Below are 19,346 nucleotides of genomic sequence, written 5' to 3'. Positions count from 1 at the left end.
ATACATACAAACAAACATATATATTCAAACATATATACATACAAACAAACAAACAAACATATACATTCAAACATATATACAAACAAACAAACATACATTCAAACAAACAAACATATACATTCAAACATATATACAAACAAACATATATACAAACAAACATATACATATACAAACAACCATATATACATACAAACAAACATATATATTCAAACATATATACATACAAACAAACAAACAAACATACATTCAAACAAACATATACACAAACAAACATATACATATACAGTATTTTCAAACATATATACATTCAAACAAAAACATATACATATACACAAACAAACATATACATATACATTCAAACATATATACATATAGAGATATACAAATATATAACATAATAAAAAAATATACAACAGAGCAATAATGTTGTTGGAATATTTCATGTACATACAGTTTTGTGTAGATGATGTAATAAGGAGGATATGTTAAAGAATATAAATGAAATATGGAGAAGTAGGAAGGGATGGATCGAATATTGCAGTTGTTGCCATACACACAATTAGGGGCCGGTGTGTAGGAGCCATATAAATATTTCAGTTTATATTTAAATATAATTATTTGTACTTTAATTTCTGTTCACTATAATTTAGACTTGAAACGTTTGAATGTTTTGTGAGTGTGCGCCCTCTATAGGTCACGGGGGGCAAAGTTATAAAAGTGTGCGAAACCAAGGCCTGAGGAGGGTTCCGGTGGCTTGCGCATACAATCATCGACCGTGAACGTGAATCAACACTGGAACAAGACAGTTTATATATATCACTTTACTTTACATCGGTTCTCAGACAATGTTTACGTGTCAGATATTCTGCACCGGTATCCTCAGAGGTGCTGAAAACCAGAAGAAGAACCAAGGAAAACATCATTTATATACCACAACTGTTGTATTGACAAAAGGAAAGTATTTGGGGGCAGTTTTAACTGTTCATGAGGTGGAACAGGGTAAAAACTGTTCCTGTGTCTGACGGTTCTGGTGTTCAGAGATCTGTAACGTCGGCCAGAAGGCACCAATTCAAAAAGAAGTGTGCTGGTGAATGGGGCCGAGAGTGATTTTACCTAAACCTTTTCATCACACTGGATGAAACCAGACAGTCACTGAAGTGCAGAGGACTCAATGACTGATGAGAAGTAATTCCTCCGTTTTGTTAGGAAGAGAGCAGAGATTCACTAGATGGATGAAAGCCACACTGTCTGAGCTTCACCAGCACGCCGGCTTGATTCAAACACTTGCGTCTTTTAACACAGTTGCTCCTCTGAATAAAATGTCCAACTCCAGATTGTCTGGAGTGTGCTGCCGAATATTCAGCAGCTTGTCTCAGGTAAAACTGACCTGAAATAAATGACTAAACACAGGACAAACAAAAACAGCCATCTGTGGGGTCATGATGTAACAAACTATATCTCCAACACTGCCGCTGCTCTGTTTCAGTGATTCCTCAAGTCATTGGAGTACAAATTGTTATAGACAATATAGACCACTGTAGGTCAAATCCTCAGAACCAATCCCAACTATGACATAAAGGTAAAGTCTCCCTGTAATATCATATGATCATCGTTCTAGTCTGCTATCACAGGGACCTTCTTCTCTCAGTGTCAATCATGCCAGCCAAACTCAAACAAGTTTGACCAGCACAGCTTGTGTAATGTCACGTCATCATAGACCTCTATTAATATTCAATCCGATGTCTGGAATACAGAAGCCTTTCTAATCAATACTGACATCATCATACTGATCAGACTGTGAACAAACTGAAGGGAAAGGATTTGGAGCTACAGACACGCAGAGCACAAGATGGCATATATGGAGTTCTGCATGTACATTTACACCAACAGTCAACTGTTTGGACACACATGTTCATTCTTGATTATGACTTTTACCAAAACGGTTCAATTCAAATCTTGAGTGACCATGTTTAGTGTAGATTGCAGCTCTGCACACTTTAATAAGTGTGAGACGCTTTTAAACACTATTGAAGGAATTCACATATACGCTGGACACTTCAGCACTGATGCAATAAATACAAGCCGAGTTTTGTCAAGAGAATCAAACATAGTTACAATTTATATTGAACTTTTGACCGGTAGTGTATTAATATACCATCTCAAACAACATCAGAAAAATGACTGATGTGGTTAAACCATTGAACACAATGTCAGAATACTTTATTAATGACTGTCTAATGTCTCTTCCAGTACAAACACATCACACTCAATGGACAGCAGGATCAGTGCAGCCGTGATTAACAACGATTCAATCTGACAAGCAATATAACATCAACAGAAGCAGTAAAGGATAACAATCCTGAAACAATGGAGACAGAAACATACAGAATGAGAGAGAGAGGAGAGAGAGAGAGAGAGAGAGGAGAGTCTCTCCTGTCCAAACACACACACACACACACACACACACAAACACTCTCTCTCTCTCTCACACACACACATTTTTTTTTTTTTTACACTTGTTCAATAGAGAATTTGCTCTACTCTGTTATTTTTCATGCTCCTATAAATGCCTTGGCAATACATTTACAATTTGTCATGCCAATAAAACTCATTTGAATTGAATTGACAGGAGAGAGAGAGAGAGAGAGAGAGAGAGAGAGAGAGAGAGAGAGTTCACCTTTGTTCTGAGTGATCTTCACCCCAACACAAACTTCCTCTTCATCAGATTGTTTGGAAGCAAAGCTGCTTGGCTTGCCAACTTTATCTAAAAGACACCAAGAGAAATATTTAATTATTTTCCACTTTTTATGGATAGTTACAGGAGAGAGAGAGAGAGAGAGAGAGAGAGAGAGAGAGAGAGAGAGAGAGAGAGAGGGGTACAGGAAGTGTTCAATGTACCAGAGCACACATCAGGAAAGACCCTCTGAGGGGTCGGTAAGCATTTATATATGTGTTTAAACTAGTCAACATACATGATGATGAAACAGAGACATGTTGTGTCCACAATGATGTACATGCACATAAAGATACTGTAAAAGAAAAGCTCAGAGAGACTGAGAGACACACACAGATCTGAGCGTTAAAGGGTGAATCTCAAGAAACATATAAACTAAATATGAATAAATAGATAAAGACGTATATTTTCTTATATTGGAGCCTATTTTAACCTCCCCACTGTGGACACATTACATTATATAATGCCATAATGCATCTTACTCTTACTAAAGCCTTCTGATGACAGAAACACTTCACTAAACACAAACTTACAACATGATCATCCACGTGTTGCCAAACAACAGTTCATCTCTAGAGATTGTTTGAATTCATTCTAGCGGTTACATCACGAGCATCTAAGAGCGACGTTAATCTACTCCATTTCCAAAGCTCATGAAATATAATGTGGTTCCTGCATGAACAGCAGCTTATAAAGCATAAAACACGACCGTAATCCACTTGATTAATTCAGGAAAACAAGAGCGCCGCCATTATCAACCCCAATGTGGAGCAGTTCCGGTATCAGCCACAGCCATGATCTGCTTTATATTACAGGCTGGCAATAACTGACATATTATTAGCATTAAATAGGAGTTTATAAACTCATGGTTTCAGTTATAGCTTTACTGTTTAATCTCACACTTGCACAGACAGAATGAATGAAATCATCCGCTGACAGGACACGCCTCCTCGCCATCTGACACGCCTCCACAAACCATACACCACCAGGGAGCAGAAAGCTGCGGGAGAAATGCAATACATTTTACGCTCAGTTCTTTCTTAGCGGTGTATAGTAAACAGACACGCAGATCATCAGCACGGCTTATGAAGCATCGCCTCATCATCGGAGGTCATCAGGTACATATGAACATACGCGCACATGGAGACAAGAAAGGCTGTATCGTCACGATCTCAGTAAAGAAGCAGATTTTATTACCGTCTCTTCAATACACACAAGTGAAGGATTTACTGACTCTTAATATAAATGCTGATGTTAGAACATTATCCAAACAGACTGGGTAAGGAAAAAAGAGAAATGAAGAAGAACAACACACTGAACAACAGAGAACACAAATATAACATAAAAACAAACGCAATATCACACGTGCAAGAGATTCAAGAGAGATTTATTGTCACACCAGTCATATACAGTTGTACATTTCCATACGGGGGTCTTTCATGTTCCTCAGTACATGCCTCTCAAAGCACTTGTGTGTGTGTGTGTGACTGCTACAGGCCGGTAGTTGCAGGATCTGTTGCCGGGTTCAGGGAAGTGTTGATGATGTTGGTGAAAATGGCAGTCAGCTGATCAGTGCATTCGCTGAACACACAGCAGGTCCAGCAGCTTTCCATGGGTTAACTCAATGAAAAGAAATCCTCACGTCGGCTGTGGACAGACAGAAGGACATGATCGTTGGAAGGAGGGGTCTTCCTCACGGGTTCTGTATTCTGTGCAGAGAAATCATTTAGTGCATTTCTGCTGCATACATGAGGTGTTTGTAGACAGTGATGGATCGTGTACACTGAAACATGCGCCGTGTGTCCCAAGAGTCTGTGAAGTCGTTTGCTAATGTAGCGAATAACTGAGTCAGTATTCTCCTCCAGGTGTAAAGGAGGTACAATAGGTGGCAACTTCTCTGAAAATGTCCCAGTTTGTGTTCCCAAAGCAGTCCTGAGGTGCTGATTGAGCTCCCTGTGGCCATATTCTCACCTCCTTCAGAACTGGGTTGACCTGTTTTTGGATGGTCAGTATGTTGGGGTGAGAATAATGGAGATGTGGTCTGATTGTCCCAGGTGGGGGTGCAGCCTTGATAGCACTCTTAATGTTTGTATAAACAAGGTCCAGCATGTTTTCTCCATGTGTGGCAAAATCAATGTTTTGGTGGAAGTTTGGTAGCACAGTTTTCAGGTTTGTGTTCAAGTCGCCATCAGGGTGAGTTGTCTGTAACATTAGCACTAGTGGGGATGTACACAGCAATGATGATCACTATTGTGATCTCTCTTTGGTGATAAAAGGGTCTGCATCTAATTTTCAGGAACAATGCGCAGAGACAATTGCTGCATTCACACACCATTCATTGTTGATATAGACACACAAGCCAGTGACGCGAGTCTTCCCGGATAGGTTAGCTATCCTGTCCAACCTGAAAGCAGAGAGTCCTTCGAGCTGAATGGCAGAGTCGGGAATATGCTCGTGAAGATGAGGGTACAACAACGCCTCATTCCCTTTACGGAGGTCAGAGAGTGCTGTTGTTCTCAATCTAAATCACAGCTCAACACAATTACAAGTGTGACGATGCTTTTATACAACAGTTCTACAAACAATCATCCAGTACCTTACTGAACATTAGAAACTAAATATTGCCAATTATTGTGTCTTTTTCTGCTCCACTAATGAAAATAGTTTCAAATAAAGCCAAAGCTAAAAGTAATGCACAGACCGACAGTGTGTCTGAAACACACACAAACTGTGAAGCGCTGGTGCTGTTTTAATTAATATCAGCACTCTTAGAACACTGTTATCCAATCAGATTAGAGGACTGGAACAAGCCATTTTATACATTTAATAAAATAAACCGATAAATAACCAAAAAAAGCAGATGAGTGCTGATAAATGGTTCTAAAGTCAGTTTAATGTACTTTAAAACTAATTTTAAACACACACACACACACACACACACACACATCACACACAATAACACATTCTGACACACACACACACACACACACACACACAAACACACACTCTCTCTCACACACACCCACTAACACACCCACACCCACACACACCCACATACACACTCTCTCTCACACACACACACACACACACTAACACTCACATACACACTAACACTCACACTTTTAATGGAACAAAAGCATTCTTTAAGCTAACATGAAAGGAGGAGCTGGTGAGACCCTAAAATATCCCTCCCTCTTTTAGGCAGATAATGACTCACAGCAAACACTGCACACACACACACACACACACACACACACACACACACACACACACACACACACACACACACACACAGGAGGTGGAATAGTGTTGGGGCTTTGGTATGTAGTCATGATATAAAGGATGGAAATCTAATATAAACCTGAAAATCAAGTTTGGGATTCTGGAACAAATAAGCAAAGAAACATTGAATACTTCATTTATTCTGTTTGTAGGTCATTTATGAAATTGTACATCGGCACTTTTTTGTACGAAAGGTTTGATTTTCTCTGAATGTGCACACACTACCAACAGGAAGCCGCAGATTAAAGCCGATCCAAAAATAATGAAGAAATGATGATCAATGAATTAATTTGATTTGGCGGCACACAGAAGAGTTCAAGATCCAGCGGACTCTGAACGGCTCCCTAACATTGTGCCAACTCCAGGAGGGCTGCGCTTGGCATTCAGCAGCATATATCGACGACATATTGCCGATATTCAGAGTTTTTCATTATTGGCATCGGCCAAAACATTTTCCCATTTGGCTGATTTTGTTCTTGAGGGCGCCAAAAATCACCAGCTTGCAAATGAAGCGACTGCGGCCTGTTTTCCACCACACACTGAACCCGGACGCAAGCAGTGCGTAGTTTTCTTTTCACCGTCCATGTCAACAAATGAGTGTATTTACATCAGAAGCGGAAGCAACGAGTTTCATGTGGAAACTGCAGCACACGCTGAATTAAAGTGACTCTGCCGACGGACATCACGAAGAGAACTTCATACAGTAGATATTGCACAGAAGCAGAGTGCTGTTATTTTAATTACAGCTCATAGGACAACCAAATAAATAATACAATAAAATCACACAAAAACAATATTATATTATTTGAATTATTTATATAAGCAGACATACGGTTTTATCATTAAACCTTCAAGTCATACTTACACAAACAAAACTGCCCTTTTTATACTGTTAACAGCAGGTGTAAAGGGTTAACAGCAATTATATATGTGGTCTGTACATTCAGTATTTGTATTTAAATGCTCTATTGCCCTCAAACTTTTATAAGCGTTAATTACAAGGGCTGCTGTTCCTGGCTGTTGGTGAAGATGGCGAGTTAACATATTGCAGCGCGTCGCTGTTGTGAAAAACAACATTCAGGCTCATAGTCCTCCTTTTCCACTGAATAATGATGTTTATATGAGTACAGCTTCTTGTGATGGCCGTCACTACATTCAATAATTTAACTGCATTAGATTACACCAGCAGCATGTCAATATGATTTCATGATGATAAAGCTAGTAACACTTATCAATGTCTAACTCCTTATCAATGTCTAACTCCTGATAAAAACAATAACTTTATTTTCTGTACAGAGCGCAACAGTTTCTGCAGCTGGTGTAAAATCACACGAGATGTTTGCTGCGACATCGTCGCGACACACTGCTTCAGCATGTGATGTAAAACAGGCGTGAGACATGTAAACGACCAATCACAGTTTGTTTTGTTGTTACGTGTAATCATGTTGCTACAATAACAGACTGGTGTGCAACACTGTCTCATTTAAACGGTTAGGGTTAGGGTTAGGGCTCATAATGCCCTAACCCCCTAACCCATTTGAGCTCATAATGTTAAAGTGTTCATCTGTTTCCTTCTCTCTCTCTCTCTCCTCTACAGTTCCCTGTAACTGTTCACCGTCTTATCTAATGATAAACAAGCAAATATAAACAACACTAATATCATATACTGTCTGCAAATATGCAGATATCTCGTTTAAACAGATGTAATAAACCGACCTCACAAAACTTGAGCAGATCCAGCATCCCATCGAGTGCTCATAAATCTTCCTCTGAAGCACTTATTCTACCAGCCAGAATCAAAACAGGGTCAAAAGTTCCTCTGATTCACAATTCATGACGTTCAGTGCGTGTCAATCCAAGCAGCGATGAAGGCCGTTTGAACCGTCAGGAGATTGAGGCTCGCGGTGGATCTGCACAAGCGTGTTAGTGCAACTTCAAAGCTGCGTCTGAAACAGGACAATGCTGCCTCCTGAGGCTGTATACAGATGTACGATGACAATAAGTTACAGCTCAGTAATTTAAGCCTTTAACTGATTAGAGAGCAGCTGCAGCCCAAAGTACAAGTCTTAAATGAGTAAACGTCATCTTCACCGTCACTGTATTGGTTTGATTCAGTCTTATGTGAGTAAATGTGATTGTTAATGCGCACATACATCTGTGTGGACTACTGTTTGTACTGCTATTTATTTCTTCATAAAATATTTACAATTTCTTCATGTGCAAATACATTATAACATTTTTATAACTAAACAGAAATCTGAAGAAACTGCTGTCAATCATTAAAAACACAATATATTTTTTGTTTTGTGTGAAATTCAGTAAATATAGTGCTAAATAAGTGTTTATTATCGTTTTATTTGTTATTTACTATATTAAACTGTGTGATATATCGGCATTGTATCGGCCATATATCTGTCCAGCTCATGTGACAAGAGAACATTACATTCATTTACATTCACAAAAGTCTCGTACTTCTATAAATAACCGTCCAATCACAGGCCGTCTTCTCTTTCGAGTGGGATATGTGAGAGGGGGTGTGTCTTAAAACTGAGTGGAAAGCTCATTGGATGCACCCACGTGTCAACTGTACAATAGCAAACTTGATTCTCAAATGGATAAAGAAAAGCCAAAGTAAAACAAAAATGAAAAGCCATTGGCAAATAATGAAGAAAAGCAATTGCCAAAAGCTTTTTAAAATGCATTTAAAAATGACTTATTAATGTGCTATTTTATTGTTACATTTAATTGCATTTAAACATGTATTAAATGTATGATTTATGAATTCAACGTTTGTTGTTAAATATAATACAACATTTAAACGTGAATTAAATAAACACATTTAAATATGTCTATTTATTTGTCCATTTATAAATTGGCTTATTTATTCATGTTTTTATTTTCAAATTAATAGATTGATCATTTATTTGTACTCGCTGCGACACGTCACAACAACTCAAACATTCAAAAATCTTTATCTTATTGACTTTAGGCTGGAGGATAAATGTATATGCACATTTATTTACAAACTATTTAGTCTTTTTGTGGTTTGATGTCTTAAAGCGTGCGCTGCATAGGGAGAAATTATGTGAATGACGGTTACCCTTTATAACTTTCAGTTGCACCATTTTCGTTTGTTGTTGTTGTTTCTTTTTCATTTCATTGACGTCAGTTGAAGAAGTGCAAAAACCTTCTTGTGTAACTTTTTTCCTGTCTGGTGATGAGATTCAGTGTTTTGGACGGTCACACTATTCACCAAATAAAGACCATAAATCATCTTCTCAGTCAGTATTGAATGTAAATATTGTGGTTTTTAATAAGGCAGTGAATTAAGGTTTTGTTTGATACAAATAATAATGCTTCCCTAAATCAGGCTCTATCGGTTACCAATATGTACATATTCATTTAACATAACATTTGTAACACATATCGAAAAACAGAAATGAATTATGTTTGTATGAGCGTGAAGTCAATGGCAACACACATTAAATCAATGTATCTATTGTGATGCGGAACGATTCATTACATTTGACACAATCAACAAAGTCATTAAGACCCTTACAGAAATCATGTTCACTGTAGTTTCTGTAAAAATACAATAATTACTACTGTAAAATAATAATAATCTGGGATCTCTTCCAAACAGCTTGACAAATATGTCTTTTTGTTTTATTGATCTTTCTTTTGATGATGGTGGCGAGTACTGAGCTACAACTCTGAAGCAATTTTAGATGGATCTTGGTCATTTTTGTAAGAAAGACTCAAACTAAATATGAATAACCACCAGTAAAGTGGCTGTCAGATGTGCACAAGATGAAAATAACAAGATAAAAAATGCAAATGATCTGAATGTGTGCGGTCATTAAACTCTGACTGTCATTGACACATGCAGGTGTTTGATCGGTCTCTGCCTCATATTGTTGAATGTGAAAGGTTCAATATATAAGCGAGACATCTTATCTAGCCTGTTGAGTAAACGTGAGATCGTGGCATGTGTGTGCGTGTAGTATCAGTGTAATCCCTGAAAGTCCTTTCATTAATACTTATGAAGAAAAGTACCTGCACTGATTCTGGTTCTCCACCGTGGCTGAGTTTTCCATGTTTTTGCATTCCTAAGAGGTTTGTCCATCTCAATCAATCTATCAGACAGTCTGTCCTCGACGACTCCACAACCAGATTAACAAGTGTCACCCAAAACAAGCAGCAGTATTTGTTCTTCTTCCTGTGGTTGTGTCTCACCTCTTCCCCTCTCCAGTCACTAAACCGGTTTTCAGCCAGTACTGGAGGAAGCTGGACATTGACAGTAACTAAAGGTACACAACATGATATGATAAACAAAGATCGGCTGATATGATGCATCATGTTCCCCAAACATACCAACCTTCTGCTTCGACTAGGGAAATCTATTAAATATGACAAACTGCACATACAAACAAAAAAAGGATTTTGCCATTCCCAAAATTGTATTTTATAATCTGTTATATCTGAAAGAACTATGGATAAAATGCACCAATAGATTTTTAGCACATAATTCACTGAAGAAATTATGCAAATCAGGTAATGCCGCAAATACAGCCAAACATATCTGTGCTGAAAGCAGTTTCTACTGCACAATTCTCCATCTTAGATTTAGTGCTATTAGGGAAGGATTGAACAGATCGTTCATACTTTACTGTGATTGTACAGCATCACTTCACACACCTCAATCAACAAATGCATAAAGTCTTGCACAACACATCTGAACATATCAGTAATCGCTCAATGTATATTGCACCAGGCCAAATTTGATTCGTTTTGTGAAAAGTGCAATCTCTAACAATCCTAATTTTGGCTGGTTTGTGCTGATATGAATGACAATTACTCAATTTAAATACCCATATAGACATCTCCTCAACCATACAATCAAGGACTTTTCAAACTCTGCTGCTTTGTGCTTCACAGAAATCTGGCTGAGTGAAGCCTTTCTGGACCGAGCGTTTCATCTGCCGGGCTTTCAGCTGTTCAGAGCGGATCGCATCGCGGAAACGGGGAAAACGAGAGGTGGTGTAAACATGTAACAATGTTAAAGACTTGCCGCAGGAGTTTTCCTCATTTATTCTGGTGTTTATATTCCTCCACAAGCGTGTGTGAATACAGCGCTGCAACAGTTGACTGATCAGATCACAGACATGGAGCAACAACACCCGGACTCACTTATTATTATTCTGGGGGATTTTAATAAAGCTAACCTCACCTGTGAAATGCCAAAATACAGACAGCACATCACATCCCCCACCAGAGACAGAAATACATTGGATCATTACTACACAACATTAAAGGATGCATATCGCTCTGTCCCTAGAGCAGCTTTGGGACTCTCTGATCACTGTCTGGTTCATCTTCTTCCAACCTACAGGCAGAAACTAAAATCAGCTAAACCTGTAGTAAAGACTGAAAAGCAGACCAATGAAGCAGAGCTGGAACTACAAGCCTGCTTTGACTGCACTGATTGGTGTGTTTTTGAAGCTGCAGACACCGACCTGGACGAGCTCACAGATACTGTGACATCATATAGCAGTTGCTGTGAGGATATGTGCATCCCTACTAGGACTTATTTAACATACAACAATGACAAACCATGGTTAAAGCTAAACAGATTCGTCATTCCAAAGAGGATGCTTACAGAAGCGGGGATAAAATATTGTATAATCAGGCCAGGAACACACTAAGGAAATTAAAGTGGCTAAAATAAGCTACTCGGAGAAGCTGAATGACCCTGCATCAGTGTGGAGAGGCCAGAAAGACTTTACTAACTTCAAGACACCATCCCACAACACTGAATGGAACAACAACTGGCTGATGACTTGAATGTGTTTTGCAGAAGATTTGAAAAGTCTCACACCCCACACCCACTCTGACCTTCACTTCACACAAACACCTCCTGCAACCCCCCTCCTCCCCCCACTTAAGATCTGTGAAGAGGAGGTGTGCCGGGTCTTAAATAAACAAAAGACAAGGAAAGCACAGGGCCCAGACAGTGTTTCACCCACTTGTCTAAAATCCTGTGCTGACCAGCTGTCCCCATCTTCACACAGATCTTCAACAGATCACTGGAGCAATGTGAAGTTCCCTGCTGCTTCAAATGCTCCACAGTCATCCTTATTGTGGACTTTATGAGCAACACCCCAACATTGACCCCCCTCACCATTCTGAACAGCACTGTGCCAGCAGAGGAGTCATTCAGGTACCTGGGCACTACCAATTCACATGACCTGAGGTGGAAGACCCACATTGACTCCATTGTGGAAAAGGCCCATCAGAGGTCGTTCTTCCTTCACCAGTTGATGAAGTTCAACCTGCCACATGTGCTGCTGATACAGATATACTCATCAGTCATTGAGTCCTCTGCACTTCAGTGACTGTCTGGTTTGGTTCAGATACGAAATCAGACATCAGAAGACATCAAAGGACAGTTCTGACTGCTGAAAAGATTGTTGGTTGCCCTCTGCCCTCGCTTCAAGAACTATACTATATAGAAATAATAAATGGATGGCAGATTGTTTTGTGTTTTTTACGTTTATTTGTGTTTGATGGGTAAAATTATAATAACCTTTATAAAATTATAATAAATAGTAAGTATTATAATAATCACATTTCTGAATAAAGTTCGAGAAGTATTTGCCCATGCAAAAGTCAACGGCACAATCCTAGGAGTTGTACTGTAGGTGGCTGCCAGCCCGTTGCTTTGGGATTGCTAAGGTGTTTAGAGTGTTTTAGCATTATTATCCCATTGCTAGGGAGTTCAGGGTCGTTTCTAGGTGTTTGCTAACTTGCCCGAGTCAAAAGAGTCCCTAACTCATCCTTATCTCTATAATATACTGCTCTCTAGGCACTGCATGACTTGAGTCCCTTCTTCAATGTAAGTCTACAGAATCGTTTTGCCTGATTGATCATCAGACAAGCAAAAGATCTGATCACTTAGAAAAGTAAAATCACAGCTCTGCCTAATAAGCAGCTTGATTTGAGTTATTCATGTCTGTAACACAAGCAGTGCTGGACGAGTAACACACTGAATGTCTAATATAAGGTTTGTTCAACTCACTATGAGCAATAGTTATAATGATGCTTGAGTTCACTAATCACCATCTCTTCTCATTTTGAGCTTTTTTTATGCAAAACTTTCCTGCCACAAACTTCTGCTTTTCACTTCTTGGTTGCATGTTTGACCGACTTCACAACTGAAAACAGTCACAAGCTGAACAATGAGAAGCAGATAATAATACAACAACATTTCTGTGCAACTTTTCTAAGTAGAGGATAGTGTAGGAGGCGGTGAGGTCATCAGAACTAGACACTAGACATTAAAGAGACACCACACTGCTTAGGAAAGAAAAATGACAAATGACATCTCTTTGTTACCTCTGTATTACAGTTTTCTTAGACAGTAACGAGATTAAACGGAGAGCAAATGGAGATTCTCTATAAAGTCTCCTGCTTCTCAGATGTTCCCCAGAAATCTCACATTTGTCTACTTGAGTTTCACAAGAGATCTCAATGATGTCTCAGACTGTGCTCAGTTTTTTCATGATAATAAAGTCAGCAGATTTAAATATGAGTGGTGGAAGTGGTGGTGGTGTAGTGGGCTAAAGCACATAACTGGTAATCAGAAGGTTGCTGGTTTGATCCCCACAGTCACCACCATTGTGTCCTTGAGTAAGACACTTAACTCCAGGTTGCTCCGGGGGGATTGTCCCTGTAATAAGTGCTCTGTATAATACATTGGTACTCAGAAGGTTGCTGGTTTGATCCCCACAGTCACCACCATTGTGTCCTTGAGTAAGACACTTAACTCCAGGTTGCTCCAGGGGGATTGTCCCTGTAATAAGTGCTCTGTATAATACATTGGTACTCAGAAGGTTGCTGGTTTGATCCACACAGTCACCACCATTGTGTCCTTGAGTAAGACACTTAACTCCAGGTTGCTCTGGGGGGATTGTCCCTGTAATAAGTGCACTGTAAGTCACTTTGGATAAAAGCGTCTGCCAAATGCATAAATGTAAATGCAAATATGAACTCAAACAATTCTCATCAAATTCTCTCAAGACCATATTATCGGTTCTATCCTATATAATACTCCTAATGTAAGTCAACAGAGGTCTCATTTGTGAATTCATTTGATCTATCAAGGAATTGGAGTAGAAACATCCAAAACACTGGGCAGATATTTTATCCCAAGTGACTTCCAGTGCATTGAAGCTCTTCATTTGATCAGCATGTTATTTCCCAGGAATCAAACCCGAACTCTGACAGTGCAAGCACCATGTTGAGCTGCTGGAGACGAGGTGGATACTTTACAGAAACATCACTGAGAACACCATTATGTCTCCTGAGCGCTGAAAGAGTAACCTCTGAGCGATACCATTTCTGCACAAGGGTTAGATCAAATGATACCAATGACTGCACGTATGATTGAGCACGTATGACTGACTGGAAGTCCTTTGAATCTGATGAAAATGAATGAAAATGCTCTTTTAAGTTTTATTTCAGCAATAAATCTTTTTTCAAATATGATGCCAAAAGAAAATGAGAAGATTTATAAGATTTGTAGTTGTACAAAAGACAACTTCAAACTTTTAATTGAAAAGAAATCTCATCCAGTTTTTCTGATTCAATTGACTGAAGACACTAAATTGGCTCCATAGAACTTCCGGTTGGTTAGTAAAAATTGGGCATTGATACTGTGTGATTGACCGGGTATCACTGAAGAATATGGAGAGGGAAAGAGACAGAGAGAAACAGTGGGCGTCTGTGAACACATTACGTGTGTTATTTAGCACATTAACGAGTCTTAACACCCCCGATCCTGTTGAGAGATACTTGATTGGCTCATCTGATAGCAGCATGGTATTTGATGGCTGCTGGACGTCACACACACACACACACACACACACACTTTGGAAGGAGGTGGAAATCAATGTGTGTGGTTCACCCGAGGATTGGTCATTGCTATATACAGTCACTATATGAGCAGGATAACGCCTGTTAAATGGGTTACTGCTTCAGCTTTGATGTCACACACAACAATCTTGTACAAATACACCCTCATAATTATTTCACCACACACACTATTTAATATTACACACTTACTATTCTAGACTAGTTGTAAGTGTTAAACGGTTGGTTCAATTCTATGTTATTCCTAACACTGCATGGAACACAAAAGGAGACGTTTAGCAGAATGTTGAAGTTAACATTCACCATCACTGTATCTTTTCCCCTCTCCATACAATGACAGTGAATGGAAACTGAGGCAGTTGGTCTCCACATTCTGAAATAAACATCTCCTTTTGTGTTCTGCAGAAAAAAAGAAAGTTATATAGGATTGGAACAACATGAGGACGACAGAATTTTCATCTTGGGTGAACTATCCCTTTAAATTGTTCAGTCTGCTGTGGAAAGGATGAAGAGCCACAGCCCTTCTTGCCTGATCAGATCTTGTGCCAGACAAAACATCGCCCTGCTGAAGAAAAAGCACTGACCTGATGCGAGTCCTTCTTTGATTCAAGACACCAGCTGTGAACGAATATGTCTGAGAGTGTGTTTTCCACAGCAGCTCTTCAGAGGAACAGAGTCTTCATCCTTATCCAGAGAATCACAGCGGACTGAACAGCCTTCTAATTAATCCTCCTCCCTCTCGCTCTCTCTCTCTCTCTCTCTCTCTCTCTCTCTCTCTGTATCCTCTCCCTCCCCCTCTCTTTCTCACTCTCCCTCCCCCTCTCTCTCTCTCTCTGCATCCTCTCTCTCTCTCTCTCTCTCTCTCTCTCTCTCACACACTTGCCCCCCCAGCACAATTTTCTGCCTCTTGTTTATCGCCGGTGCAGATAATCGCATTCCAGAGGAGCGACAGCATATGGCAGGGAAACAGCACACGCTTTTCTGCCCCTCTTATAGTTTGTGCCAATGTGTGTGTGTCGCATGAACAATCAGCCCTATTGTGATGCTGCAAGGGAGGACTGACAAACATGAGGACACACAAGCGTTCATCTGCTGCCACAGGACAAGTGGGGGTTCAGAATATGGGTTGGGAGGAATATTGATGAGTGCTTTGAAATTCTGAGGATGCTACTTAGAGCCATGTTCCTCCCCCGATTGGTCAGTTCATCGGAGCCCATGTGCCGAGTGTGATAATGAGGCTGATTCTATTGGAGGACACGCAGCAGTCATGTGATGAGAGGGGCTCATGGGAGACAGGAAGAGAATACAGATGAGTCAGTGATGTGTGGGGGATCTGAGGCGGGCATCACCAACACCTACAGTATTCTCAATACTTTAATAAACTCTGGATCATGAGCTCAACTGTACAATCCAGTCGTCGAAATGCTCCTCCACTCAGAATCAACGGAGGCAGAACTCAAACTCAGTTTTGTTTCTAAGCTTCAATGAGACTTTGATAGCAAAAGTTTCTGCCAAAATACTACAACTACTGTTATTGCTACAGTATAATAATGAATACACTACATCTCATTAAAACAGGAGCTTTCAGAAACGTTCATTGTAATATTTCACTTGAATACTTTTTGAACATCCACACATTATGAAGAGGGCAAGAAATGAATTAATTTGACTTAACCAAATGGCATGACATATAATTTCATTTATAGAAAGGGTATATACATTCATTTAAAGGAAGTATGTGAAAATAAATTAATTAAATAGAATAAATAAAAAGCTAACAGAATTATAATAATAAATAAACATAAATAAAATAGCATGTAACTATAGCATGCATGTTAGTTTGCAGCGACGCCACATCAGGGGATTAACTTGATATTCACGGTAAATGTGTCCATTTGTGCTAAAGATAATTATTCAGTTTTCCTGTCATTGTCTGTTTGTCCTGATTTAGTGTTTGGTTCCGGTGTTACCGCGAGACTTGAGTCACGTGATGGACTAAAGCCCCGTATGCACAAGTAAACAGGGTTATAAAAGAAGCAAGAGGTGTTTATATTCACGAGTGATTTTGATTGGACGTGTTACAATGAAGGAGGTCACATGATCTAAATGCAGCTTTAAGTATTTAATCAAATCAACAAAGTACAGATTAATGGGGTAAACACAGGAACAAAAGAAACATCCACGACCAATGAGTTAATGAAACAGGTGATTACAATCAAGGACAGCTGGCAGGGAATTATGGGAAGTGTAGTCCATGGGAAACAGATGACAGGGGCAAACACAAGTCTAACAACAGTGACATGACACTGCGTATGTTCGAAGGATGATTGTTTGGTGAAGGATAGAGGACTCTTCATCTCTTTGTGGAGTTTTCCTCCGTATTGGATTACTTACCTGAGAGGAACATTCAACATTTCATGTGGGACATAAACTAGCTCACCTTGTATATACTGTGACTTTGGAAAGCTTCACACACACACACACACACACACACACACACACACACACACACACACACACACACACACACACACACACACACACACACACACACACACTCACACACACTCACACACACTCACACACACTCCACACACACTCTCTCACACTCTCTCACACTCACACTCTCTCTCACACACTTTGTGTACGGTATTGGTAATTGTTTGTTTGATGGTCTTTGTACGTTTTAACATTCATTCACAGAAGAAAAGCTAAGTCCCTTATTTCTCATGTAGCTACGCTAGTGAAGCGGATCGTTACAAGTTTACATGTTAGCATAGCATGTTAATTAACTACTAGATGAAAAATAACATCAGCTGTGTGAGCTTTAAAGTAATGTCTTATGATTATTAACAGTTAATATATACTGTAGATGTGTGACAGTGAGGTCAGACTGTTTCTGTCTGTAACTTTATCTCAGTGTTTCTCAACTGGTTTTGCTTCAGGACAGATTTTACATTGAACATCAACTGTCGACCTGCCATAGATAGATAGAACAAAACCAGTTTTGTTCATGGTTTTCCAGTACGAGGACATGCATCAAGTGACATTATTTCTGTTGTTGATGTCAAAATCTACAGTTGTCTCTCCCCCTTTTAAAAATTGAAGAGCATATTTGCTTATATGGGCCCATTATTATCCCGTTTGTTTCCTAATTTTAAACATTGGGCGTCTGTGTCTCAGGTGGTAGAGCGGATCGGACACTAATCTCAGGGTTGGTGGTTTGATTCCCGGCCCACGTGACTCCACATGCCGAAGTGTCCTTGGGCAAGACACTGAACCCCAAGTTGCTCCCAATGGCAGACTAGCACCTTACATGCAGCTCTGCCCTCATTGGTGTGTGAATGTGTGAGTGTGTGTGTGTGTGCGCGTGCGTGTGCGAATGGGTGAATGAGACACAGTATAAAGCGTGTTGAATACCGCTAAGGTTAAAAAGTGCAGATTAGAAGCCTTTAACTGATTGCGAGATTATCCTAAATAGGCAATCAATTGGGCGGCTGCTGAAAAATCTTCAATGGGAGAACCATGGGCTGTGGCAGGGCGGGGCCGGGTCGTGATCCTACACACCTCAGGCCGCGTGTTGTTCTGTGAGTAATCCTCAGATTCAGAATACACTTGAGTATTAATACATTCATTATGCCCAATGGAGTTACTGAGGCATAAAACTCTCATTACACTGCAATAATTCAGACCCATTCTGTTACGCGTCACTAAACCTTTTGTAAGACATTCAGACGACGCCCTTAATAGGGCTGGGCGATATGGTGAGGTATATCGTGGCGATGATATAACAGAACAGGACGACTCCCAAACAGGTCAAGAAAACGAAGAGCAGCTTGTTATAATTCAGACAGGACATGTACAGAGCAGATACATGTAATCCGCATGCTGTGATAATCACTCCTAATACAAGCATCTGTTTTATCATCTCAAATAATATCATGAAACCCAAAAGATGAACTCCGCATTAATTCATCATTTCATATTTATTTTCTTCATGAAGTGTTTATTTGTGTTGCATTTAGTTTTTTACTTATGTTTTATTTTCTTTGTCACGTTGTATTGAGATGATATTTAGTTTCTTGAGCAAAGGTTATAATAATAATAATAATAATAATAATAATAATAATGGTCAACCACATTTTAAAGGGGTCATGACATGAGAAACCAAATTTGCCTTGATCTTTTGGTATATAAGAGGTCTTTGTATCATTAAAACGTCCTGCAAGTTTAATATTTTAAGACGTCCTCCCCATTCTAAACGAATCATTTATTTAATCAAGCTCAAAATACAGCTCGTTCTGGATTCATGGTTAGAAGTGACGTGACGGTTAGAAGTGACGTACCAGCGTTTGCATATGACCGCCTCCAGCACAAGATAACTACGCTATAAGCGCAA

At 39.5% G+C, this 19,346-nt stretch overlaps 1 protein-coding gene across 4 annotated transcripts in view; it reads right to left on the bottom strand.

Annotated features, from left to right (window-relative positions):
* The window catches only part of LOC127661945 (FYVE, RhoGEF and PH domain-containing protein 4-like), a 58,904-nt gene that overhangs the window by 28,468 nt on the left and 11,090 nt on the right, over positions 1-19,346 (bottom strand). For 2 of the 4 annotated variants that reach the window (XM_052152918.1, XM_052152922.1), the window contains exon 2: positions 2,678-2,764. In XM_052152918.1, the coding sequence (XP_052008878.1) occupies positions 2,678-2,764 (87 nt within the window). Of the gene's footprint in view, positions 1-2,677; positions 2,765-10,072; positions 10,170-15,531; positions 15,676-19,346 lie in introns of those variants that run through there. The other 2 variants (XM_052152921.1, XM_052152919.1) reach the window with 2 other exon arrangements.

Source organism: Xyrauchen texanus, chromosome 21 (genome assembly GCF_025860055.1).
Source record: "Xyrauchen texanus isolate HMW12.3.18 chromosome 21, RBS_HiC_50CHRs, whole genome shotgun sequence".
In the NCBI taxonomy this organism is placed as follows: domain Eukaryota; kingdom Metazoa; phylum Chordata; class Actinopteri; order Cypriniformes; family Catostomidae; genus Xyrauchen; species Xyrauchen texanus.
The sequence above is the reverse complement of the archived record's forward strand: the minus strand, read 5'-3'. Positions and strand labels throughout refer to the sequence as shown.